The sequence below is a fragment of the Papio anubis genome, chromosome 3, assembly GCF_008728515.1.
Source record: "Papio anubis isolate 15944 chromosome 3, Panubis1.0, whole genome shotgun sequence".
Lineage (NCBI taxonomy): Eukaryota > Metazoa > Chordata > Mammalia > Primates > Cercopithecidae > Papio > Papio anubis.
The window spans coordinates 130,799,984-130,825,900 of record NC_044978.1 but is presented as its reverse complement, the minus strand read 5'-3'; the positions used below and the strand labels follow the sequence as shown (position 1 = coordinate 130,825,900).

The window sequence follows — 25,917 nt, the reverse complement described above, 5'->3', positions numbered from 1 at the left end:
TGCCAAGAACCTGGACAACTCACAGTCAAGAGCATCCATCTGGTTACAGTGTCATGGCTGAATGGAGAAATACTGTTAGAATTAGAATTTAGTGAAATGAATGTAGTACCGAGAACAGAGAACCACTAAGTTAAAGCAGCTTTGAAGTCAATCTCTTTTCCTTCCTGTTTGGCAGAACCAAATATAAACCCCCAGGTAGTATGATATGTTTTCTTCGATTAGCTCTTGGTCGGTTGAGTACTGTGGCTAGGACTTGAAAATATTCTGATTTATATATAAATTGGACTCAGTAACTGGGCACCATTCACAAAGAGGTAGAAGGAAGAAAGACTCTGAATTTCTGAGCTACTGTTAAGCCAGTACAAGACGCCCACATCAGTACTTAGTGAAGATCTATCAGGATCTCTGACAATACCTCTACTCTCCACGGTTGTCATGACTGGGGCCAACTAGGGAGATGGGAAGTGGTGTCTAGAGGTCCTTGTCTTCCCGGGGGCCTAGGTGTTGTTGAAAAATAACACACTGAAAATGTCTAATTTGTCTGCACACAGTTTTGGCTTGTTCATGTTTTAAGGTGTGTTTTTATTTACAAAGTGAGATAATGCATTACAAACAGATGATACAGTAACAGATAACTGATAACTCCATTTTCATGAAAAAGTATATAAATATATTACAGGAAATTCTATATAGTAAACATTAGAAATTGATACAGTAAACATTTGCTACTTTTTTTCTATGCCAATATTATTGTCATTTAAAGCTTAAACACTGGTTTCAAGTATCCCCTATAAAATAACTACTTTATTAAAATACTGGAAAACATTTTTGCTATAAACAAGATTGGTGCATTAAAAATAGACTCAGCATGTCCTTGTAACAATGTCTGCTATCATCAAATGCTGCCTTTAATCATCCCTAAGATCTGCATTGTTTGGTTAGTGTTAAAATTTTGTAAATAATCATCATAGGTTAAAGTAGCTGTAAAAAATACAGCATTTCAATATTATTTATTGTCAAGAAGAATACCCCTCTAAGATAGAGGAGAACCTGCATGTTGTATGAACTTGCTGCTCTGTGATCTTTCTTTTGGATAGAGAGCAGGAGTCTGCTGGAGGTTAAGGAGAGAAATGGAAATGCATCCAGAGGTTCTTTTCATGTCACTTTAGAAGCTGAGGCTGCTGTTTTTGCTCTTCTTCTGCTTGAAGACGTGTCAGGACATAAAGGATGACTTGATAGCAGAAAATATATTGATCCTATGGCCAAAAAAAAAAAAAAAAAAAAAAGAAAAAGAGAACACAGTAGAACTTTAGATGTATAATGTAAATATTTTATATATATAGCTATACCACTATTGGAAGTGATATTTGATGAGTTTTGAAAAATACGGAAAAATTTTGTTAGAATGTTGAATGTAAGAAACGGGGTATAGGCCAGGCGTGGTGGCTCACACCTGTAATCCCAGCACTTGGGGAGGCTGAGGTGGGCAGATCACAAGGTCAAGAGATTGAGACCATCCTAGTGAAACTCTGTCTCTACTAAAAATACAAAAATTAGCTGTGTGTGGTGGCACACACCTGTAGTCCTAGCTACTTGGGAGTCTGAGGCAGGAGAATTGCTTGACCCAGGAGGCGGAGGTTGCAGTGAGCCGAGATCGTGCCACTGCACTCCATCCTGTCAACAGAGTGAGACTCAGTCTCAAAAAAAAAAAAAAAAAAAAAAAAAAAAAAAAAAAAAAAAAAAAAAAAAGCAGGGTATAGAATTGTGTGGTATTATAAAAATTATAAAAATATAGAAACCAGATTGGCAAAACAAAGAGAAAAAGCCTGACGGATAGGGGGTGGAACTATCCCAGAGTGCTAACTGAAGTTGTCTTTGATTGGTGGGCTACTACAGTATTTTTTGTGCTTTGATCATACTTAGTGGTAAAATAACCTTCCTACATAATTTCTTCTGGATTTGTTGAGCTCATTTTGATGTTTTAAAACGTCAAAAAATTAATAGCTAAGAAGCGATTCAAAATAATTGTCTTGCCAGGCATGGTGGTTCATGCCTGTAATCTCACCACTTTGGGAGGCCGAGGCAGGTGGATCACCTGAGGCCAGGAGTTCAAGACCAGCCTGGCCAATGTGGTGAAATCCTGTCTCTACTAAAGTGTGGTGGCAGGCACCTGTAATCCCAACTACTCAGGAAGGTGAGGCAGGAGAATTGCTTGAACCCGGGAGGCGGAGGTTGCAGTGAGCTGAGATCACAGACTGCACTCCAACCTGGGCGACAGAGCGAGACTTCATCTCAGGAAAAAAAAAAAAAAAAGTATGTATGTATGTATATATACACACACACACACACACACATACAGTCTTTAAATATTTTGGAACAAAAGCATGAAAATCAAAGTTTCTTTGAAAATGAACTACTTTGGTGTAATTATTTTCTATTAAGTTGATGGTGCAGAGATCTGACTTTTTTTGTTATTTGGGAAGGAACTGAGTCTGAAAATAAAAAATTCACAATATATTAAATGAAAAGTAATAAAACAACAACCACAGTTGAATCTCATTTAAAATAGCTGCATGTATGCATGTGCGAGCATGAAGGAGTGTGCACATGTGTTTAGGACAAAGAATATAAGAACATCTCCTAAAAATATTAACAGCTCTCTGAGAGTAAGAATACAAGTGGCCTTTTACGTTTCTTTTTTGCTTATCTGTATTTTCACTTTTCCACACATTCATCCTTGACTCTTTCTCTGACACCACATACAACCCATTAGCAAATCCACTTCACATCATGTTCTCTTTCTTTCACTCTGTCCACACTTACCACTCCAGCTGTAGCCACCCCTGCTTGTCACCTAATTGATCTCCTTGCTTATAATCCTGCACCTTCCTCCCCAGACTTGGTGTCATTTTAACACAGCAGGTCAGTAGTCCTTTAAAATGTGAGTCAGATCCCTGCCACTCCAGGCTCCCATTTCACTCAGAGAAAAGCCAAAGTCCTGGCTCCTGTCACCTTCCCTCTAACCTCACCTCCTCCTTCCCTCTTCCTTTCCTCATGCCCTGCCCGCCACATTGGCTGTGACCATACCTGAACACACAAGACCCTTGGACTTCCACACAGGTTATCCCTCTGCCTGAAAGGCTCTTGTCCCCAGAGATCTACAGGACTCTCTCCTTTACCTTCAAATCTTTGCTTAAGTGTTACTTTGTCAATGGTGCTACCCTGTTTAAAATCGTACCCTCAACCTGCCATGACTGATTCCCTTTATCTATTTCACTTTTCTTTTCTCTAAAGCACTTATCACTTTCAGAGATCCTATATAATTTACATGTTTAATATGTTTATCATCTTCCATCCTTATCAGTATCTTGCAAGAATATCTTTGTTATTCTAGCAAGGATCTTTGTTTTATTCACTGATGTGCTCCAGCACCTAGAAGAGTTCCTAATATACAGTAAGCACTCAATAAATACCTGTTGAATGAACAAATGAATTAATGACCTTCCTAGGTGTAAACGGCTGCGTATACCAATCAAAATGTTTTCCTTACCTAAAAAGTGTGATTAGAAATCAGCTTAATATTTAGAAGACAACTTGAATTTAAAAGGTTTATGAAAGGGAAGTAGGCAAATGCTACTTTTTAAAGATAGCAAATTTCCCTATTTTTCAGGAGGTAGAGAAATGTTAATTTATGGATATTTGAAAATAGCTTCTACATCCCCCACTCTCCCATTATAAACACAAAGGATTGTGGAACTCTTCAGTGAAGACAGACACTCTAAATAAGGCACTCTCTGTGAAGGACACAGTTGTGTCAGTGGGTGATGGTTTCCTCTCAGGCAAGAGAAATGAAAATCATCAACAGAGGATAAATGGACCCATGTATTCACACACTCCTTACAGAATGTCTTCTTGAAGCTAAGCAACTCCAGCCTGCCTTGCTGTGTTCCAGTCAATGCTGATGACTCCATCACCTCTCAGGGAATTTCTGTAGCAAGAATGTTACCTTCTATCTCTTTTTCAGGTTGGAAATAGGGAAGGAATGCCTTTAATTACATAGTATTTTGTACCATTCTCAAACTGTCCGCAGCATGCTATCCCATTCTCTGTAATCTCTTCAGTGCAGAGATTGCATTTTTAAATTAAAAGGCAACATTTTAAAAAGCTTGGAAGTATTTTTTTTTTCTGAATTAGTCCTCATGTTTAAAAAAAAGCCCCTCACTGCAGTAAATGTTTGGTTTTATGCTCTAACATGGGAACTCTCAAAAAAGAAAAATGGTTTAATAGGAACTTAAAAAAAAATTAGAATCTTTATAAAAATTCTCATTAGGAGGCCCAGCCATGACTCACCTCCGTCTGAACCATTCCGTGTCTTTGTAGTCTCATGCAGCGTACCAAATCAGAGATGTCAAACTGTCAGAGGAAACCACATGTGTGTTAGATTCAACGGGTAACTGGATTTGAATCTCAAAAGGATCACAGAGGGGAGGCTTATGTAAAATTCTGTATCCCACTCTTCTTCCCCTTCTGGTAGTCTTGGGAAACTCTCCTGGACAAAATGACTTGGCGAGTGGACTTTGTCATCACTTGGTATTCTTGTTTTTGATCTTTCTAAGAATTAGGAAAGGTTAATCTATTTGAAAATCTCCCAAAGAAAAGAAATTCTCTTCCCCCTGAAATGTGACTAATTTCTAATATTACAATTTAAAAAAGGTAAATTATTTTTCCTACACATTGCTCTTCGAATAAACATATTTCCAATCTAAAAAAGATCTTTTGACTTCAGCTGAGATTGAACAGTTGGAAATCAGGGAGAAAAAGACTATTTGGTTTCGTCCTACAAATTACTATAGCTACCATGTAAAGTGCTTTTAACTAAAATTCTTTAAGAGACTATGATTTTAATTACACATTACGGTAAGATATTCTAGTATTTTAAATAAGGTTTATATTAATTTGAGTTCAAAAGTAAGATTATACTCTTAGAGTAATAATTTTTTTATGTAGAGTAATTGTTTAGAGAGAAACTATTTAGCATAATTTTATAATAAAATGTATATATTTTTACCCATAAATACAAAAATACAAGCTTTTTCATTTCAAAAAATACTTTCCTTTGTGCTTCAATTATTTCTATCTTTAACATGTGATAACAATACTATCTTACACCAGCCTAAAGACTATAAAGGGTAAAATGAAATACTGCATAAAAGGCCTCTGAGCACACAGTTAAAAAAAAACCAGTAAACACGTATAAAACTGAAGTATTATTTTTTGTTGATCATGGCCTATGTAGTTTTGAATACCAATGTTTACAAAAATACAGTTTTCTATAATAATATAATAAGAAAATGAAGGCAGTCATATAAGTTCATAAGTTAAAAAATCCCAAGATCACAACACATTATCAAAAATTAGACTCCATCATTATTTCTGGACAAATGCTTACTCAGCCTGTATCTTGTACTCACATCAAGATCCTGACTGATTAATCCCAGAACCACATCTATGCAAATCAGGGTCCCTGAACGTCCAATGCCAGCACTGCAGTGCGTGATGATTGGGCCTGATCTGTGGATGTGTCTCATGTAGGAGATAAAAGTAAGCAGATCATCTGGTTGAGAAGGTGTATCATGGTCTGGCCAGGCAGTGAAATTCAGATGAGAAATATGGCGCACCTCTCTGGTCTGAAATTGTACAATAGAATAAGTGGATCATGACATGTTACATTGTTCACATACAATTAATTCTTTTCTTTCTTTCTTTCTTGAGATAGGGTCTCACTCTGTCTCCCAGGCTGGAGAACAGTGGTGCAATCTCAGCTCACTGCAACCTCTGCCTCCCAGGTTCAAGCAATTCTCCTGCCTCAGCCTCCAGAGTAGCTGGGATTACAGGCCCACGTTGCCACACCCAGCTAATTTTTGTATTTTTAGTAGAGATGGGGTTTTACCACGTTGTGTCAGGCTACTCTTGAATTCCTGACCTTAACTGAGCCACCCATCTTGGCCTCCCAAAGTGTTGAGATTTGGGAGGCATGAGCCACTGTGCCCGGCCACAATTAATTCTTAATATTCTATTGTGCTGTCAAATTTTGGCTTGTCTATGGGACCAGATCAAAGGAAAAGTGGAATAAACTAAATGGCTCCATTAAGAAAAACATGGAAGGCCTCTATCAAGGTTGCTAGAGCCACATTTGAAATATTGATAAAAACTACTTTTTGGAAACCCTAAAAACAAATTACATTTTGATATGGATAACAACCTTTTTTGGTGATCCCATTCCAAATGCACCTCAGATAAAAGTCAGAGTCACTGCAACCCTACCTAATCTGGCCCTGTTTCCTCTTAGACCTCACCTCCTCCTCTTTTTCCCCATGGCCACTTTCGTCAAGTCAAATGATTCTCTGTGGCTTTAAATACAGTGTGCACAGTTTGGTCTCAGGACTTTTGTACTAGCTCTTTCTGACTGGAATGGTTTTCTCCTCAGATATTCCCTCCATGGCTCACTCAACTCATTCACATTTTTCCTCAAATGCCATTTTCTCATGCCTTCCCTGGCTGCTTGTTGAAAATTATGACATACTTCTCATTCTCCCCCAACCAATTGTCCTTCTCTGTTTTATTTTTTTCCCACAGCACTATCAGGACTGGTATTTCCTCTTCAAAATGTAAGCTCCATGTGGTTAGAAATTTTTTTGTCTGTGTTGCTGACTGCCAAATCTCTATAAAGGGGTTGAGTTCTATAAAAATGTGTGGATTAAGTGGATAAATCACTTGAAGAATACTGAACAACTGTGCTAGCCTAAGTAATAGGTAAGCTAGTGTAAATCAATAAAAAATCATGAATCAAAAATTACGAAAGAAATTCTCAGGCTACATTTACATGACACCAATAGAACTGAATTGATATGCTTTGTTTCTATAAAAGCAAAATCACTGTTTCCTTAAGATAGTTAAATCTCTATGGGAAACATTACTCACACCTAGCTGGGATACTGTGCACAGGGGTGTAGTAGGGTGAGGGAGAACACAGCGTGAGGAAACAGTAGCAGCTTTACTTCAGGTATTGCCACTTATCTAATTCAAGCTATATTGATACAGTGGTTAGGTAACTGCAGTATGAATGATCTGAATAACAGTTGCTTATGCTAAAATTATCCATGTATTCCTAAATATGTTAAGTTGCCTTTATGAGGGAATATTTTCTACTTACAGATTTTAAAAATAGTTTTAATGAGTCTACTTAGAGGTCTAACCATAAAAACACAAGTTTCCAACATGCAACTTCTGAGCCATTTTGTGCTATCACCAAGGATGATCATCACATTAAAAGTCCTGTGTTTTCATTTTCATTTTAGTACTGCACACACTGGAGGAAACTGGCAGAATTCATGAAGATGGTCACATTTAAACTTATACTACATAAAGAAAAAATAGCTAGCATTAGTTCCATTGCATGGGAACTAGGAAGTCACTGTCTTTTATCTAGAAATAACATTGGTGCAATCATGGAAAGAGTCCAGGCTTGGATTACAACTAGGAGATACACCTTGCAATATGGAAAGATTTAATTCACTTACCTGAATATCTTCAAGGGTCATTGCCCTCACCACAAAGCCCTTCAGCTGCTGCATTCTCACAAGAGCCAGTCGAAGTCTGTTGCTGACCATTGTTGTTTTGCCTAGGATGTTGGGCCAATAGCGCTGGCATTTGATTTTTTCTCCTTCTACTTCTTGAGTCATCATGGCTATCACTGTGGATTTTTGCTCCCAAATCATCTGCCAGAAGTCTCCAACAGTTGAAGGCAGTGGTCCTTGGCAGGCAATGTAAACGAACTCTTCCTTCCCAACTGGTATCTTAATGAAGCTGGCATTGATATAGCCACCTTCATCTCCAAGAGGCACTCTTGTAGCATCATCTGTGAATTTTCCACAACAAAACAGAGCCATCCACATTATGCATTTTAAACGAGAGTCTTACAAATTGCATGAGTCAAAGGTCATGAGAAATCCTCATAGTCATACATGAAAATCACCAACGTATTTTAATAGAAGTATATTTTAAAATTGTAGCACAGCCAAATTATATTTATTCTTTTTGCTCATGTTACAAGAATCTAAGGTGTCAGTTTAGTGAGTTTCTGACATATGAAATTTGGTATTATTTACATAGATTTAGTTGAAATTAAAATTAGTAAGTTAATAAATGCATTTAGAATTGCCTAATAAGTAACTAGAGAAACAAAGAAAAAGAACTGGTACTTCTCCATCATTATTTTAATGATGATGACAATAATAATAATAGCACTGAAAGGCAACGCCAAAAAATTTTTCATAGAACAAAATTTGGTATTACAATAACACTATTAAAGTATATATTGCAAACGTTATTGGCATAACTAACTCTCACTCACCTAATAAAATTATACTCTTAGCAGCCAAAACAATAAATTAACACAATAAATAAAATAACAGATCATTTTATTCTCCAGGCATAAAGGCCCTTATCTTTGTTTAATTATAATTTCATATAGTCGAAATGTAATTTTTTAAACCAGGCTGCCCCAGTGAAAAGTATGTATAAGCTATCATTCACTGAGGTTGTATTGTCTAAGATTTATCTAAGAGAATACATTTACATGTATTATATACCTTAGAAGTTATTTCTATTTCTATTTCAAATATCCATAAATTTAACTGGTAACTCCTGTGATTACCAAAGTAAAACCTTTTAATGATAGGTTTCAAAATCCCCTACCAATTGCCCTTTTCACTTGACTTCTATCTCTTAGTCCATTCTGGTCATTTGTTTTGTGGGAACAAATCCACTCATTAGTTTTGGATTTATGGCTTGTCCTATTCTGATTTTGAGATATTCAGCTGGCCATTTTGCTGTCTAAAATAACTCCCATATACTTTATGCCAAACAAAGATCTGATCCATTTTTTAAATGTTGTCTAAGATTCACTTTTTACAGGAAGCTTTCCAAAATGCATATGTATTTTCTATCTAGGTTAGAAAAATACAATTGCATTATTACTTATCACGTGACTTGTCACTATTGATTTTGTTTATTATTTATCTTTAGATTTATGGTTTCTTGGTAAAGACAGGGTCAGTGTATCATATGTTATAATTCAAAGTGCTAACATATATACATGTGGCTGGTAATTATAAGAATTTTCTAGAGGTATTTTGGCACATATATTCATACATAATTTTAAAAAATCACAGTGTGATTTTTTTACATGTGATTTTTACATGGGCAAAAATTACTGCTTTTCTTTTTTCTTTTTCTTTTTGAGATGGAGTCTCACTCTGTTGCCCAGGCTGGAGTGCAGTGGCATGATCTCGGCTTGCTGCAACCTCCACCTCCCGGGTTCAAGCAATTCTCCTGTCTCAGCCTCCCAAGCAGCTGGGATTATAAGCATGAACCACCACTCCGGCTAATTCCTGTATTTTACAGTAGAGATGGGGTTTCACCATGTTGGCCAGGCTGGTCTTGAATTCCTGATCTCAAGTGATCTGCCTCGCTCGGCCTCCCAAAGTGCTGGGATTACAGGTGTGAGCCACTGCACTGGGCCAAAATGATTGTTTTTATTCCCTTCTGGTATCTGAAATTCTAATGTAGGCTGGTAGTACCACTGTAGTCATATGCATGTACACAGCTATTCATTACTAGAGATATTTCTCTAAACTAAAAATAAGGGGAATAAATTGATGGTGGTTGTGATAAATGAATCCAACCAAGAAAATCCTCATCTAGAAGCCAGTTCCTATTTTTAAAAAGATTTTAAAATTAATGATTTGGCATCACTGACTAATTTCTAATACTGTATACTAGTAAAAATTCAGGTATTCTAACAAATATTTCAGGTTCCTCTAACTGATTTTCAGAATATGTACGTAATTTAAAAGGGAATTCACATGGAATATTTCAATGTATTTTCTACTGATATAAATCTGTGAATGTATGTATATGCACATGGTTATGTGAGAGATAGGTAAGTTAAACACAAAAAATTTTAATCCATTCAAATTATAATAATCACATATTAAATCCGAAGCCAAACTGGAACTTACAGGGAAGTATATTTTTATATCTGTTCTTCCTTCTGTTTTCCTTAGTTTGCCCAATTAGACACTGATCCAAAGGTTTTAATTCTTGAAGATTCTGTAAGCAAAAAATGGAAATAAATTTGTTGAGATAAGCAGTAAATTCAGTAATAACTGCAAATACTTTAAATGTGTAGGGTGCAAAATTGGTTGATGAGGGCTGATTCTAGTGTTAAATACAGATGTCCTAAATAAGCCTAAAGTCAACAGTGATTTGTTAAGTCAGCATTGAAATATATTGTTACAAGTATCTTCAATTGAACATGTTGCACTCAACTTTATGAGACAGAACTTTGTGTCTTAATTTTTAACTTCTGTTTAAAAGTGTTTATATTTTAGAAAAAAATACAATTTAAAAAATCCAACGCTGCCACAAAGTGATGAGCTAGAGCACAATTTATTGACAGTATTGTCTGTGAGGGTTATAGAATATTCCATGTGGGGTATTGTTGTGGTCAGATAGTCCTAGGTTCTAAAGTCAATTCTTGCTCACTTTTCATTCATTCACTCATTCAAAAAATATAATTGCATGCCCACTATATGCAAGGTACTGTAATAAGTGATGGGAATACAGTGAGTGAGCAAGAAGATAAGATTTTGGCTCTCCTGGCCTTTACAGCTTATTGGGAGAAAGACACAATAAAGAAGTAAACAAATATTGTAGTATATGTCTTGAAGAAACCAAAAAGCTGCTGTGGTAGATAAATCCTTATAAACACTGCTTTAGAAGGGTTGTGATGGAAGTTTTCCGATGGTGACATTTAAATCTAAGAACTTAAAGAAGAAATTATTCCATAGCATGGCAATGAGGAGAGGAAAATGCCTTAATTACTGAGCCTCGGTTTCACAATCTATAATGGAATTAATATTTTGAGGAATATGTACAAAGCAACAAGCACATAGCGGAAGCTCTTATTAAAGTTAACTCCTTTTAGTGGCTACAAAGCTTAGGAAGTAGGCAAATAAGCAGATGGTTTGAGGAAGAGGGGCAAGGTCAACCTCAAAACCACTCTCTTTTCTAGTGCTAAATATGGACGGTGCCATGAGACCACAGGAGCTAGGGCTCTGAGCCATTGCTGCTTTGAACTAGGACACACATTCTTGGAGCTGTATTCAGTTAGAACCTACTGTTAATGATGAAACACGTCTACAATACACTAATTATAAAGTGGATGGCTGAAATTTATACTTGGCCTTTTTTTTTTTTTAACATTTTTACCTTAACTATGAGGCAGGAAGGATAATCTTCAGGGAAATGTATCAAGTTCCAAGTAGTTAACATTTTAAATCACTATTATTGGAATCCTAATCAGAAAAATTAATTTTCTGCTAGATGTGATAAGGTGGTGCTTTTAGAGTTGGAAAATTTTCAAAATTTCTTCTAATCTTGGGCTAGTAAAGATACATTTTCCTTACAAACTAAATGCATACACCTTGGGAGAGAATCATTGGCAGAAGCCACTTACCTCCAGCTCCTTAGAAGGAATTCCTTGATCTAGCAAACCCCGCAGGACTCGAATGACTGATTTTAAGTTGGCACCTGTGTATTTACCAGAGGGAGGCACTTTGACGACAGGGAGTACAGCGAGCTCCTCGTTTGTCAGAAAGGAATGATCTAATAGGAAGGACAGCAATTTAAAAACAGTTCCTCCAGAACAGATTTAACTAAGTGAACTAATTTCAGCCTATGTTCACCTCATCTTACAAAAGGGAAAGTCTATTTATTTATTTAGAGATAGAATCTTGTTCTATCTCTTTATGAGACAGAACTTTGTGTCTTAAATTTTAACTTCTGTTTAAAAGTGTTTATATTTTAGAAAAAAATACAATTTAAAAAACCCAACTCTGCCACAAAGTGATGAGTTAGAGCACAATTTATTGACAGTATTGTCTGTGAGGGTTATAGAATATTCCATGCGGGGTGTTGTTGGGGTCAGATAGTCCTAGGTTCTAAAGTCAATTCTAAAGTCAAATGTTGCCTAGGATGGAGTACAGTTCTGTAATCACAGCTCACTGCAGCCTTGATCTCCCAGGCTCAAGGGATCCTCCTGCCTCAGTCTCCCAAGTAGCTGGGACCACAGTCATGTACCACTCTGTGCCTGGCTAATTTTTAAATATTTTTGAAGAGATGGGGTCTCCCTATGTTGTCCAAGCTGGTCTTGAACTCCTGGCCTCAAGTGATCCTCCTGTCTTGGCTTCCCCAAGTGCTGGGACAAGAGATACGAGCCACTGCATCTGGCTAGGAAGGTCTTTATGTTACTTTATTTTATTTTATATATTTATATATGTGTGTATGTATATACACATAATAAATATATATGTATATATGTGTATATATAAAAATGTGTGTGTGTGTGTGTGTGTGTGTGTATATATATATAGCCACTCTACCTGGCTAGGAAGGTCTTTATTTTATTTATTTTATACACACACACACACGGTCTGATTCTGTAGCCCAGGCTGGAGTGCAATGGCACAATCACAGCTCAATGCAGCTTCAACCACCTGGCTCAGGTGGTCCTCCCACCTCAGCCTTCCTGGTAGCTGGGACTACAGGTAAGCACCACCACGCCTGGGTCACCTTTTGTATTTTTTTGTAGAGATAGGGTTTTGCCATGTTACCCAAGCTGGTCCTGAACTCCTGGGCTCAAGCGATCCGCCCGCCTTGGCCTCCCGAAGTGCTGGGATTCCAGGCATGGGCCATTGTGCCTGGCCAGGAAAGTCTTTAAATACGCAACAACTAATAATATTTCCCCCAGAACAGATTTAATTAACAAATGAACTAATTTCAGCCTATTCTTACCTCATCATACAAAAATCATACAAAAGGGAAAGTCTTTAAATATGAGAGAATAAATAAGGTAATAGAATTAATAGGTAGGCTGATAACTACAATTAACACAGGGAAGTCTGCCCTAGCACACTCTCACACCCAGCTTTTAAGGAGATACCTCATTGACGTTCAGAAGTGTTTAAGGCTCTTGGCTCTCATTCATCTATAGTTTCTAAAGGAGTTTATGTTGTTTCTTTTTGCTTCTCTTGACTCAAATGGCACTTTTAAAACATTTTTGATAAGGGATTTATCATGGGCAGCCTGGGGACAGCTTGTTTCTTTTCCCTGCAAAACCAGCCATAAAAAGGTAATTGTACTTAGTTCTCAGAATTTCAGAAACAACATAATAGGTAGGCAATTTTTTAAAAGAAGTATTCTAGATAACAGTAAATGGGATTCTTTCAACAACAGAACTCTGTTACAGTAAGAGAAGATGAATTTTTCTGAAGAATCCCAAACTTCACAATATTCTCTATTTTATGCTCCCCTGACTCCTTACACACATCACACAGACACACACACTAAAATCTTGATCTCATATATAGAGAAAGGCTTTATAAATGATGGGAAAAGATGAAAAAAATCAAAGCACATCAAACAAATACAAAATTGGTATGTGTTAAGACTAACAGACTAATATGTTTTATTTTAAAAAACAAACTTTTAGTTAAATAAATACCTTTAAATTGTTACAACAGAGTCAATGGAACCATCATTTTAGCAGATAATTGAGAATTATAATGACAATATCCTTTGCTTCAGTACTTTTACTCTAAAATGTGACCATAAGTAAAATATATGTATATACATTCTTTTTATGAACAGCTTCATTGCAGAAAATCAAATGTATTTTAGATATTTCTTAGCCTAGTTTTTCTTAAATTGGGCTCTGCTGACCCATGGAGGCAAGTATTTCTACATAAGCATTTAAAAATTTTGTTTTAATTTCAAGATAATATAAAAAGCACATTCTAGATCACCTGAATAACCAACTCATAACTAAACACTGAATTATTTCAGTGCCTTGAGTTGCAATGTGTTGCTCACCCTGGCACCAGTAGAGAATGATAATCTAAAATAATGGCATTAAATGTTATTCAAACTGTTCCATAAACATTCTCAGTGCTTCTTATGTTCTCAAATTTGAGAAATGCTGTCCTAAAGTTTTACAAGTATGCTTAGCTGTAATTGAAATTCTAATCTGTATAACATATGCAGCTTAAACTGTTACCCGCTCCCTCCCCACCCAAAAAACCCCAGGAACTCATTACAAAAAATTACCAAATTTAGTTCTATTACTACTTTTCATTTAAATTAGCTTCTAAGAACATGGGGAAAGTAAGAGAGACACTTCAGAAATTCCTTACTATGGGAGATTACTCTAGGAACACTGATTTATCTCTTCACCATCCATTCATTAAGATCTCATGGAATTTCCTTTATTTGCATGAGAAAGCTATCAAACACCAGGGTTGAAAGAGAGTATTTCCAAAACACCAGGGCCAGGGATAACTGGCCATGGTGTTTGATAGCTTTCTCCATGCAAATAAAGAATTCCCTTGAGTTCTTTGGGAGTTGAGTCAACTATCATAGAAGAGCTATGGGTCTGATTTAGTACCTGCTGTATGGAAATTATTTATAATTGAAGGCAACTGTTATCCTAGAAAAAGCAAGGGGAAACTTCTTGCTATAGACTGCACAAGTGTAGCTTTAATTATGTCAATCAGCTGACTAAAGCATTTTGATGATGCAGCTAAGATACAGGCAACAATGATGCTGGCACTGTGAGGGATACAAAACTAAAGACACCTCAAAAAGGTTAACATTTAGCTGGGGCAGAGGTTGGCTGGGAATACAAAATTTACTCATATCAAATAACAACCCTTACAGAACTGCATGTCAATGCAACAGGAACTTAAAGGCTGGGCTACAGTGCTGGACATGCATGTTGTACACATACCAACAGTCTAGCCAAGTCAAGAAAGTGTTAATTAAACTGTTAATATCATTCATTCTTTCTTTTTTCTTTTCTTTTCTTTCTTTATTTTTTTTTGAGACAATCTCTTGCTCTATCGCCCAGGCTGGAGTGCAGTGACACAATCTCGGCTCATTGCAACCTCTGCCTCCTGGGTTCAAGCGATTCTCCTGTTTCAGCTTCCTGAGTAGCTGGGATCACAGGTGCCTGCCACCATGACCAGCTAATTTTTGTATTTTTAGAAGAGACGGGGTTTCGCCTATTGGTCAGGCTAGTCCAACTCCTGACCTCAGGTGATTAGCCTGCTTCGGCCTTCCAAAGTGCTGGGGTTATAGGCGTGGGCCAGCACACCCAGCGTAAGCTGTTAATTTCTTTAAAAAAAACTAAGACTTTGCTTTGAATGACAAAACCATGTTCTTTCATTATAGTAACACTTCCTGACATGAAATAAGAGGAATGAAACACTGGATAGAATTTCATTTCTCTATTGGCTCAGTAAAAACATGCAAAGGCAGTAATAGTGAAACAGACCAATTGATTCCCGATCATAAAAGATAAGGTTGGGATTCTAGGATAATAATAATTATTGGCCAGGTGCAGTGGCTCATGCCTGTAATCCCAGCACTTTGGGAGGCCCAGGTGGGTGGATCACCTGAGGTCAGGAGTTAGAGACCAGCCTGGCCAACATGATGAAACCCCATCTCTACTAAAAAGAGAAAAAAATAGCCAGGCGTGGTGGCATGCACCTGTAATCCCAGCTACTCGGGAGGCTGAGGCAGGAGAATTGCTTGAATTCAGGAGATGGAGGTTGCAGTGAGCCAAGATTGTGCCACTGTATTCACCCGCCTGGGCGATGAGCAAGACTCTGTCTCAAAAAAAAAAAAAAAAAAAAAAAAAGGGCCCCTTGACTTCTCCTTCCAGAATGGCAAAATTATGACTTCATATTTCCACTTAAAGTATGTATACATGGTCAAACTGAGGGGGCATGCCAAAGATGGCCTAATAGGAACAGCTCCAGCCTCCAGCTCCCAGCGTGAGTGACACAGAAGATGGGTGATTTCTGCATTTTCAACTGAGGTACCGGGTTCATCTCACTGGGGAGTGCTGGACAATTGGTGCTGGTCAGCTGGTGCAGCCCGACCAGTGAGAGCTGAAGCAGGGTGAGGCATCACCTCACCTGGGAAGCACAAGGGGGAAGGGAATCCCTTTTCCTAGCCAAGGGAAACTGAGACATACAACACCTGGAAAATCAGGTAACTCCTACCCTAATACTGTGCTTTACCAAGGGTCTTGGCAAACGGCACATCAGGAGATTATATCCCACACCTGGCCCGGAGGGTCCCACACCCACGGAGCCTCCCTCATTGCTAGCACAGCAGTTGGAGATCTAACTGCAAGGAGGCAGCGAGGCTGGGGGAGGGGCGCCCATCATTGCTGAGGCTTAAGTAGGTAAACAAAGCTGCCCAGAAGCTTGAACTGGGTGGAGCCTACTGCAGCTCAAGGAGGCCTGCCTGCCTCTGTAGACTCCTCCTCTGGGGACAGGGCATAGCTAAACAAAAAGAAGCAGAAACCTCGGCAGAGGTTAATGCCCCTGTCTGATAGCTTTGAAGAGAGCAGTGGATCTCCCAGCACGGAAGTTGAGATATGAGAACAGACAGACTGCCTGCACAAGTGGGTCCCTGACCCCTGAGTAGCCTAACTGGGAGACATCCCCCACTAGGTGCAGACCTACACCTCACACCTCACACAGCGGGGTACACCCCTGAGACAAAGCTTCCAGAGCAAGAATCAGACAGCAACACTCGCTGTTCAGCAACATTCTATCTTCTGTAGCCTCTGCTGCTGATACCCAGGCAAATAGGGTCTGGAGTGGACCTCAAGCAAATTCCAACAGACCTACAGCTGAGGGTCCTGACTGTTAGAAGGAAAACTAACAAACAGAAAGGACACCCACATCAAAACCCCATCAGTACATCACCATCATCAAAGACCAAAGGCAGATAAAACCACAAAGATGGGGAAAAACCAGTGCAGAAAAGCTGGAAATTAAAAAAATCAGAGCACATCTTCCCCTCCAAAAGAACACAGCTCATCGCCAGCAACGGAACAAAGCTGGACGGAGAATGACTTTGATGAGTTGAGAAAAGAAGGCTTCAGTCGATCAAACTTCTTAGAGCTAAAGGAGGAGCTACGTAACCAGTGCAAAGAAACTAAAAACCTTGAAAAAAGAATGGATGAATGGATAACTAGAATAATCAATGCAGAGAAGACCTTAAAAGAACTGATATAGACAAAACCATAACATGAAAACTACCTGACAAATGCACAAGCTTCAGTAACCGACTCGATCAACTGGAAGAAAGAGTATCAGCGATTGAAGATCAAATGAATGAAATGAGACGAGAAGAGAAGCATGGAGAAAAAAGAGTAAAAAGAAACGAACGAAGCCTCCAAGAAGTATGGGATTATGTGAAAAGATCAAATCTACATCTGATTGGTGTGCCTGAAAGTGAGGGAGAAAATGGAACCAAGTTGGGAAACACTCTGCAGGATATCATCCAGGAGAACTTCCCCAACCTAGTAAGGCAGGCCAACATTCAAATTCAGTAAATACAGAGAATGCCACAACGATACTCCTCGAGAAGAGCAACTCCAAGACACATAATTCTCAGATTCATCAAAGTTGAAATGAAGGAAAAAATGTTAAGGGCAGCCAGAGAGAAAGGTCAGGTTACACATAAAGGAAAGCCCATCAGACTAACAGCAGATTTTTCAGCAGAAGGCCTACAAGCCAGAAGAGAGTGCGGGCCAATATTCAACATTCTTAAAGAAAATAATTTTCAATCCACAATTTCATATCCAGCCAAACTAAACTTCATAAGTTAAGGAGAAATAAAATCCTTTACAGACAAGCAAATGCTTAGAGATTTTGTCACCACCAGGCCTGCCCTACAAGAGATCCTAAAGGAAGCACTAAACATGGAAAGGAACAACAGGTAACAGCCATTGCAAAAACATGTCAAAATGTAAAGTCCATCAATGCTAGGAAGAAACTGCATCACCAGCTTGGTGCAAAAATAACCAGCTAATATCATAATGACAGGATCAAGTTCACACATAACAATATTAACCTTAAATGTAAATGGACTAAATGGTCCAATTAAAAAAGACACAGACTGGCAAATTCGATAAAAGAGTCAAGACCATCAGTTTGTTGTGTATTCAGGAGACCCATCTCACATGCAGAGATACACATAGCTCAAAATAGCGGGATGGAGGAAGATCTACCAAGCAAATGGGAAACGAAAAAAAAGGAGGGGTTGCAATCCTAGTCTCTGATAAAACAGACTTTAAACCATCAAAGATCAAAAGAGACAAAGAAGGCCATTACATAATGGTAAAGGGATCAATTCAACAGGAAGAGCTAACTATCCCAAATATATATGCACCCAACATGAGCACCCAGATACATACAGCAAGTCCTCAGAGACTTACAAAGAGGCTGACTCCCATACAATAATAATAATGGGAGACTTCAACACCCCACTGTCAACATTAGACAGATCAACGAGACAGAAAGTTAATAAGGATATCCAGCAATTGAACTCAATTCTGCAACAAGTGGACCTAATAAACATCTACAGAACTCTCCACCCCAAATCAATAGAATATACATTCTTCTCAGCACCACATCGCACTTATTCCAAAATTGACCACATAGTTGGAAGTAAAGCACTCCTCAGCAAATGTAAAAGAACAGAAATTATAACAAACTGTCTCTCAGACCACAGTGCACCAAACTAGAACTCAGGACTAAGAAACTCAATCAAAACTGCTCAACTACATGGAAACCGAACAACCTGCTCCTGAATGACTATTGGGTACATAACGAAATGAAGGCAGAAATAAAGATGTTCTTTGAAACCAATGAGAACAAAGATACAATATACCAGAATCACTGGGACACATTTAAAGCAGTATGTAGAGGGAAATTTATAGCACTAAATGCCCACAAGAGAAAGCAGGAAAGATCTAAAATTGACACTCTAACATCACAGATAAAAGAACTACAGAAGCAGGAGCAAAACACATTCAAAAAGCTAAAGTAGAAGGCAAGAAATAACTAAGATCAGAGCAGAACTGAAGGAGATAGAGACACAAAAACCCTCCAAAAAATCGAATCCAGGAGCTGGTTTTTGAAAGATCAACAAAATTGATAGACCGCTAGCAAGACTAATAAAGAAGAAAAGAGAGAAGAATCAAAGAGTTGCAATAAAAAATGATAAAGGGATATCACCAATCGATCCTACAGAAATACAACTACCATCAGAGAATACTATAAAACACCTCTAATGCTAAATAAAACCAGAAAACCTAGAAGAAAATGGATACTTTCTTGGACACTTACACTCTCCCAAACTAAACCAGGAAGAAGTTGAATCCCTGAATAGACTAATAGCAGGTACTCTGAAATTGAGGCAATAATTAATAGCCTACTCAACCAAAAAAAAAAAGTCCAGGACCAGATGATTCACAGCCTAATTCTCTACCAGAGGCACAAGGAGGAGTTGGCACCATTCCTTCTGAAACTATTCCAATCAATAGAAAAAAGAGGGAATCCTCCCCAACTCATTTCCATGATACAGCATCATCCTGATACCAAAGCCTGGCAATAAACGAATCCAGCATATAAACAGAACCAAAGACAAAACCACATGATTATCTCTTCTAATAATAGATGCAGAAAAGGCCTTTGACAAAATTCACAGCTCCTCGTGGCTAAAAAACTCTCAATAAATTCGGTATTGATGGAACGTATCTCAAAAGAATAAGAGCTATTTATGACAAACCCACAGCCAGTATCAGAATGGGTAAAAACTGCAAGCATTCCCTTTGAATGCCCGCCTGTAATCCCAGCTACTCGGGAGGCTGAGGCAGGAGAATTGCTTGAACAGGGGAGGTGGAGGTTGCAGTGAGCCAAGATCGTGCCACTGCACTCCCAGTTTCCGTTTCAAAAAAAAAAAAAAGCAAAAAATGTATACATATGGTAAAATAGCATATCCATATAGTCTGAAAATCATCACTTAAAAACAACTTATTTTCCCAATTCATTATTTTTGAGGAAAAAACTCATTACAATTCTTGCCTTTATCAGAATCTTCATAGTTTGTTCTCTCTGTTGGCAACTCATCACTTCCCCATGTTATTGCATCATCATCAGTCTTCTTTTCTTGTGACTTCTGAATTAAGCTATGAAAACAAAACACATTTGTAACATTTTCTTCATTTTTGTACTCAAATTAAACATTACAGCCCTGAATGATTTTCTCTACAATTATTACAGTATTTTAAAATAGAATGTCTGATTAAGAAAACCAAATCCACAATTCTTAAAATTTACTGGTAGATGTAAACAACTGAGACGTAGAATGGTTTAATACAGTTTTAAAATTTATCCTTGGACAGATCCCAAGTCTTTGAACTTCAGACTGAAGGAGTCCATTTGAGGATGTAGAAGGTGGTGGTTTTATTTCTATCCTTCAACATGGATGAGTGATTACAATTGTATCAGCGTATAGCTTTCTCCTTCTTTTCAGCAGCTGCCCACTACTGCAAAATATCAATGTATCTTAATTTATTTAAAGAAGTCTCTGTTGACGGGTATAGCCTTTTGCTACAACAGGAGGCCAGAAGGACACTCCTGTACCTGGGCACTCACTTAATGTAATGAAACCCAGTACAAGTTCTCAATATTTTGGGAGTGCAAAACAGATGGTAAGGTGGATGGCTTTGGTAAGGTGGATGGCTAGGAGAGAGAAACTAGGTAGGAGAATAGTGTTTAGTGCTAAGGTGAGGTGAAAAAGGATACATAAAAGCCTGAATACATTTTGAACTTTCTGATATTTAGGGGGAACAAAGTAGAGTACTTTTATCCGATGACATTAGTATACACCAGGACATGGACTAATGCTCCCAAGATGTCAACAGGGCAGCAATTATGCTGCTTTTATGACAGATGTTTCCCCCTGTTCTAACTCACTGTGGGTGACAACACTTATTTTGCTGGGTTAAAAAGCTCTATATCCATGAAATGTCTGGGAAAGCTTCAGTAGAGAGTTCGCCTCTTGTGTGACAATGTTCCTGCTCATTCCTCTCATCAAACAAGGCAATTTTGTGAGCTTCAGTGGAAAATTACTAGGAATCCATCTTAGAGCCCTTATTTGGCTCCTTCTGACTTTTTGTTCCTCAATCTCAAAAAATCTGTAAAGGGCATGCATTTTTCTTCAGTTAATAATGTAAAAAAGACTGCATTGATATGGTTAAATTGGCAGGATCTTCTGTTTTTTAGGGATGAATTAAATGGCTAGTATCGTCACCTACAAAAGTGTGCTAAACTTGATGGAGCTTATGTTAATAAAGTTTATATTTTACATTTTTATCTTTTAACTCTATTTTTTCATGAACTTTCTGAAGTCCCCTCATATATATGAAACCTTTCCCTCACATATATTTTGGTTAAAAAAGACCTTATTTTATAATTAGAAATTGTTTAAAACATATTTTTGTGGGTTTTAAAAAACTTTCTTACTTTTTTTTGTTTCATATTCTCTTTAAAAATTTGTAAATTTTTAAAGTATAGAAAAATAAAGAAACTGAAAAATAAATGACCCATAACCCAACATGAGAAGACAGTCACTATCATGATTGTTGGCACATTTCCATTAGTTCACTCTTTCATTCATTTTTTCCCATGGTTAAGAGAATATCGCTTTTTTGAAGCAATGGTATAATAAACACATTTTCACATGTCACTAGAATCTCCTAGTAACAAAAATTTTAAAACTTTTTTTTTTTTTTTTGAGACAGTGTCTCGCTCTGTTGCCCAGGCTGGAGTGCAGTGGCGTGATCTCGGCTCACTGTAACATCCACCTCCTGGGTTCCAGTAATTCTCCTGCCTTAGCCTCCTGAGTAGCTGGGATTACAGACACGCGTCACCACACCCAGCTAATTTTTATATTTTTAGTAGAGACGGGGTTTCACCATGTTGGCCAGACTGGTCTCCAACTCCTGGCCTCAAGTGATCCGCCCATCTCAGCCTCCCAAAGTTCTGGGATTACAAGCATGAGACACTATGCCTGGGTTTTTGTCTTTTTAGTAGAGAACGGGGTTTCACCATGTTGGCCAGGCTAGTCTTGAACTCCTGACCTCAGGTGATCCGCCAGCCTCAGCCTCCCAAAGCACTGGGATTACAGGCATGAGCCACTGCACCTGGCCTGAAAAATTTAAAGCATTCTTAATATTCAACCATAGTTTCATAATTTACTCAACAATGCTTATTTTACTCAGAGCATTTATAGACAGACAGACAGATAGATAGAAGCATTATGGATACTTTGGAAATTATTTTCTTACCTTTCACTTTTTACTTTTTCTTCACAATATTCTTCACAGCCATTCATTTTGGTGGGCTACAATAAAAATAAATAAGAATCAAATCAGCCCATTGTAACAAAAAAATCAATCTCATACTATTTTTTTCCTGTTAGTTATTTCCTATATTTACTGTTATTGCTCATCTTTATATTACAAAGACACATATGACATTCAATTAATACACTCCAAATAGTGGCTGAGACATCAGTGGCCCAACAGTTTTTGCTGTTCCCACTTAGTTATCTTCACACTCATCTTGGCTTTTCATTTTTTTAAAGAGATGGAGTCTGTTGCCTGGGCTGGAGTCCAGTAGTACAATCATGACTCATTGTAACCTCAAACTCTTGGGCTCAAGCAATCCTCCCCCCTCAGCCTCCTGAGTACTAGGGACTACAGGTGTATGCCACCATGCCTGGTTAATTAAAAAAATTTTTTTTTCCTGTAGAGATGGGATCTCACTATGTTGCCCAGGCTGGTCTTAAACTCCTAGCCTTGAGTCACTCTCCTGCCTCAGCCTCCCAAAGTGTTGGGATTACAGGTGTCAGCCATTGCAGCCAGCTTGGCCTTCATTTCTTATCTTAAAAATATCAATAGGAAAGAGGTAAAGAGGAAAAAAGATGAAAGTGTGAATTAATGATTATTTAGATATGCACATTTGCATATGCTTTTCTACTACTTCAATTTTAAAATCTGAAGAAAGCTTTGAGAAAATCTTAGTAGTTTCAAATATGTTAAATTATAATATATTGCCCCTTTATCATTAAAGATTAATCAACTCATACTTTAACTGAGTATGGTATGTTTCAAAGATCCAAATACTGCAGCAGGAGCAGTTTGCTGCAATTAGAAAGAGATGCCAAATTGTATCCTTTTTTTGTTATACTTCGAGTTCTGGGGTACATGTGCATACCATGCAGGTTTGTTACATAGGTATACATGTGCCTTGTTGGTGTGCTGTACCCATCAACTCATCATTTACACTAGGTATTTCTCCTAATGCTATCCCTCCCCTAATCCCCACACCCGTGACAGGCCCTGGTGTGTGACGTTCCCTACCCTGTGTCCACGTGTTCTCACTGTTCAGCTCCCACCTATGAGTGAGAACATGTGGTGGTTGGTTTTCTGTCCTTGTGTGATAGTTTGCTTAGAATGATGGTTCCTAGCTTCATCCATGTCCCTGCAAAGGACATGAACTCATCCTGTTTTAAGGCTGCATAGTATTCCATGGTGTATATGTGCCACATTATCTTTATTCAGTCTATCATTGATGGACATTTGGGTTGGTTCCAAGTCTTTGCTACTGTGAACAGTGATGCAAAAAACATATGTGTGCATGTGTCTTTATGGTAGCATGATTTATAATTCTTTGGGTATATACCCAGTAATGGGATCGCTGGGTCAAAGGGTATTTCTAGTTCTAGATCCTTGAGGAATCACCACACTGTCTTCCATAAACGTTGAACTACTTTACACTCCCACCAACAGTGTAAAAGCGTTCCTATTTCTCCACATCCTCTCCAGCTTCTGCTGTTCCCTGACTTTTTAATGATAACCATTTTATTTTTTTTTTACAGACTATTTCTTTATTGAAATAAAGATGGAATATATATGGAAAACTCCTCAACAAAGTACTAGCAACACAAATCAAGCAACATACAAAAAGAATAAGACACTATAACCAAGTGGGATTTATTCCAGGAATGCAAAGTTGGCTTAATATATGAAAATAAATTAATATAATACATCATATCAATGGGATAAAGGATGAAAAACCATGGTAATCTCAATTAATGCAGGAAAAGCATTTGACAAAATTTAATACCTTTCATGATAAGAAAACATTCAATAAACTAGGAACAGAAGGGAACTTCAGGCTGAGTGTGATGGCTCATGCCTGTTATCCCAGCACTTTGGGAGGCCAGGGTGGGCAGATCACCTGAGGTCAGGAGTTTGAGACCAGCCTGGCCAACATGGTGAAATACTTTCTCTACTAAAAAATTTAAAAAATTAGCCAGGTGTGGTGGTGCGCACCTGTAATCCCAGCTATTCAGGAGGCTGAGGCAGGAAAATAATTTGAATTCATAGGGCAGAGGTGCAGTGAGACGAGATCATATCACTGCACTCCAACCTGGGTGATAGAGAGCCAGACTCTGTCTCAAATTAAAGAAAGAAGGGCACTTACTCGATCTGATAAAGGCTATCTTAAAAAAACCCACACCCAACATATTTAATGTAACTAAAGGCATTTTTCTCCTGAAATCAGGAACAAGACAAGGATGTTTCTCTCATCACTTCTATTTAAGACTGTATGGCAGGTCCTAGTCATAGCAATCAAGAAAAAGAAATAACAGGCATCTGGACTGGAAAGGAAGAAGTAAAACTATCTCTATTTGCAGGTGACATGAATGATCGCCATTCTAACTGGCATGAGATGGTATCTCATTGTGGTTTTGATTTGCATTTCTCTGATGACTAGTGACAATCAGAATTTTTTCACATGTCTGTTGGCTGCATAAATGTCTTCTTTTGAGAAGTGTCTGTTCATATCCTTTGCCCACTTTTTGATGGGATTGTTTTTTCCTTGTAAATTTATTTAAGTTGTTTGTAGATTCTGGATACTAGTCCTTTGTCAGATGGGTAGATGGCAAAACCTGTTCACTCTAATGATCGTTTCTTTTGCTGTGCAGAAGCTCTTTAGTTTAATTAGGTCCCATTTGTCTGTTTTGGCTTTTGTTGCCATGGCTTTTGTTTTAGTCATGAAGTCTTTGCCCATGCCTATGTCCTGAATGGTATTGCCTAGGTTTTCTTCTAGGGTTTTTATGGTGTTAGGTCTTACATTTAAGTCTGTAATCCATCTTGAGTTAATTTTTGTATATGGTGTAAGGAAGAAATCCAGTTTCAGCTTTCTACATATGGCTATCCAGTTTTCCCAGCTCCATTTATTAGATAGGGAATCCTTTCCCCATTGATTGTTTTTGTCAGGTTTGTCAAAGATCAGATGGTTGTAGATGTGTGGTATTATTTCTAAGGCCTCAGTTCTGTTCCATTGGTCTATATATCTGTTTTGGTACCAGTACCATGCTGTTTTGGTTACTGTAGCCTTGTAGTGTAGTTTGAAGTCAGGTAGTGTGATGCCTCCAGTTTTGTTCTTTTTGCTTAGGATTGTCTTCGCTATGTGGGCTCTTTTTGGGTTCCATATGAACTTTAGTTTTTTCCAATTCTGTGAAGAAAGTCAGTGGTAGCTTGATGGGGATAGCATTGAATCAATATATTACCTTGGGCAGTATAGCCATTTTCACAATATTGATTCTTCCTATCCATAAGCATGGAATGTTCTTCCATTTGTTTGTGTCCTCTTTTATTTCATTGAGCAGTGGTTTGTAGTTCTGCTTGAAGAGGTCCTTCACATCCGTTGTAAGTTGGATTCCTAGGTATTTTATTCTCTTTGTAGTAATTGTGAATGGGAGTTCATGCATGATTTGGCTCTCTGTCTACTATTGGTGTACAGGAATGCTTGTGATTTCTGCACATTGATTTTGTATCCTGAGAGTTTGCTGAAG

General features: G+C 37.9%; 1 protein-coding gene across 1 annotated transcript in view; it reads right to left on the bottom strand.

Moving 5' to 3' along the window:
• Positions 1-536: 536 nt before the first annotated feature.
• The window catches only part of PTPN13 (protein tyrosine phosphatase non-receptor type 13), a 222,809-nt gene continuing 197,428 nt past the window's right edge, over positions 537-25,917 (bottom strand). Inside the window, exons 41-48 of the mRNA XM_031664826.1 lie at positions 22,337-22,392; positions 20,070-20,173; positions 11,582-11,730; positions 10,083-10,173; positions 7,581-7,918; positions 5,472-5,687; positions 4,351-4,413; positions 537-1,256 (exon numbers count right to left, since the gene is read on the bottom strand). Coding sequence (XP_031520686.1) covers positions 1,161-1,256; positions 4,351-4,413; positions 5,472-5,687; positions 7,581-7,918; positions 10,083-10,173; positions 11,582-11,730; positions 20,070-20,173; positions 22,337-22,392 — 1,113 coding nt within the window. The 3' untranslated portion in view covers positions 537-1,160. The remainder of the gene's footprint in view (positions 1,257-4,350; positions 4,414-5,471; positions 5,688-7,580; positions 7,919-10,082; positions 10,174-11,581; positions 11,731-20,069; positions 20,174-22,336; positions 22,393-25,917) is intronic.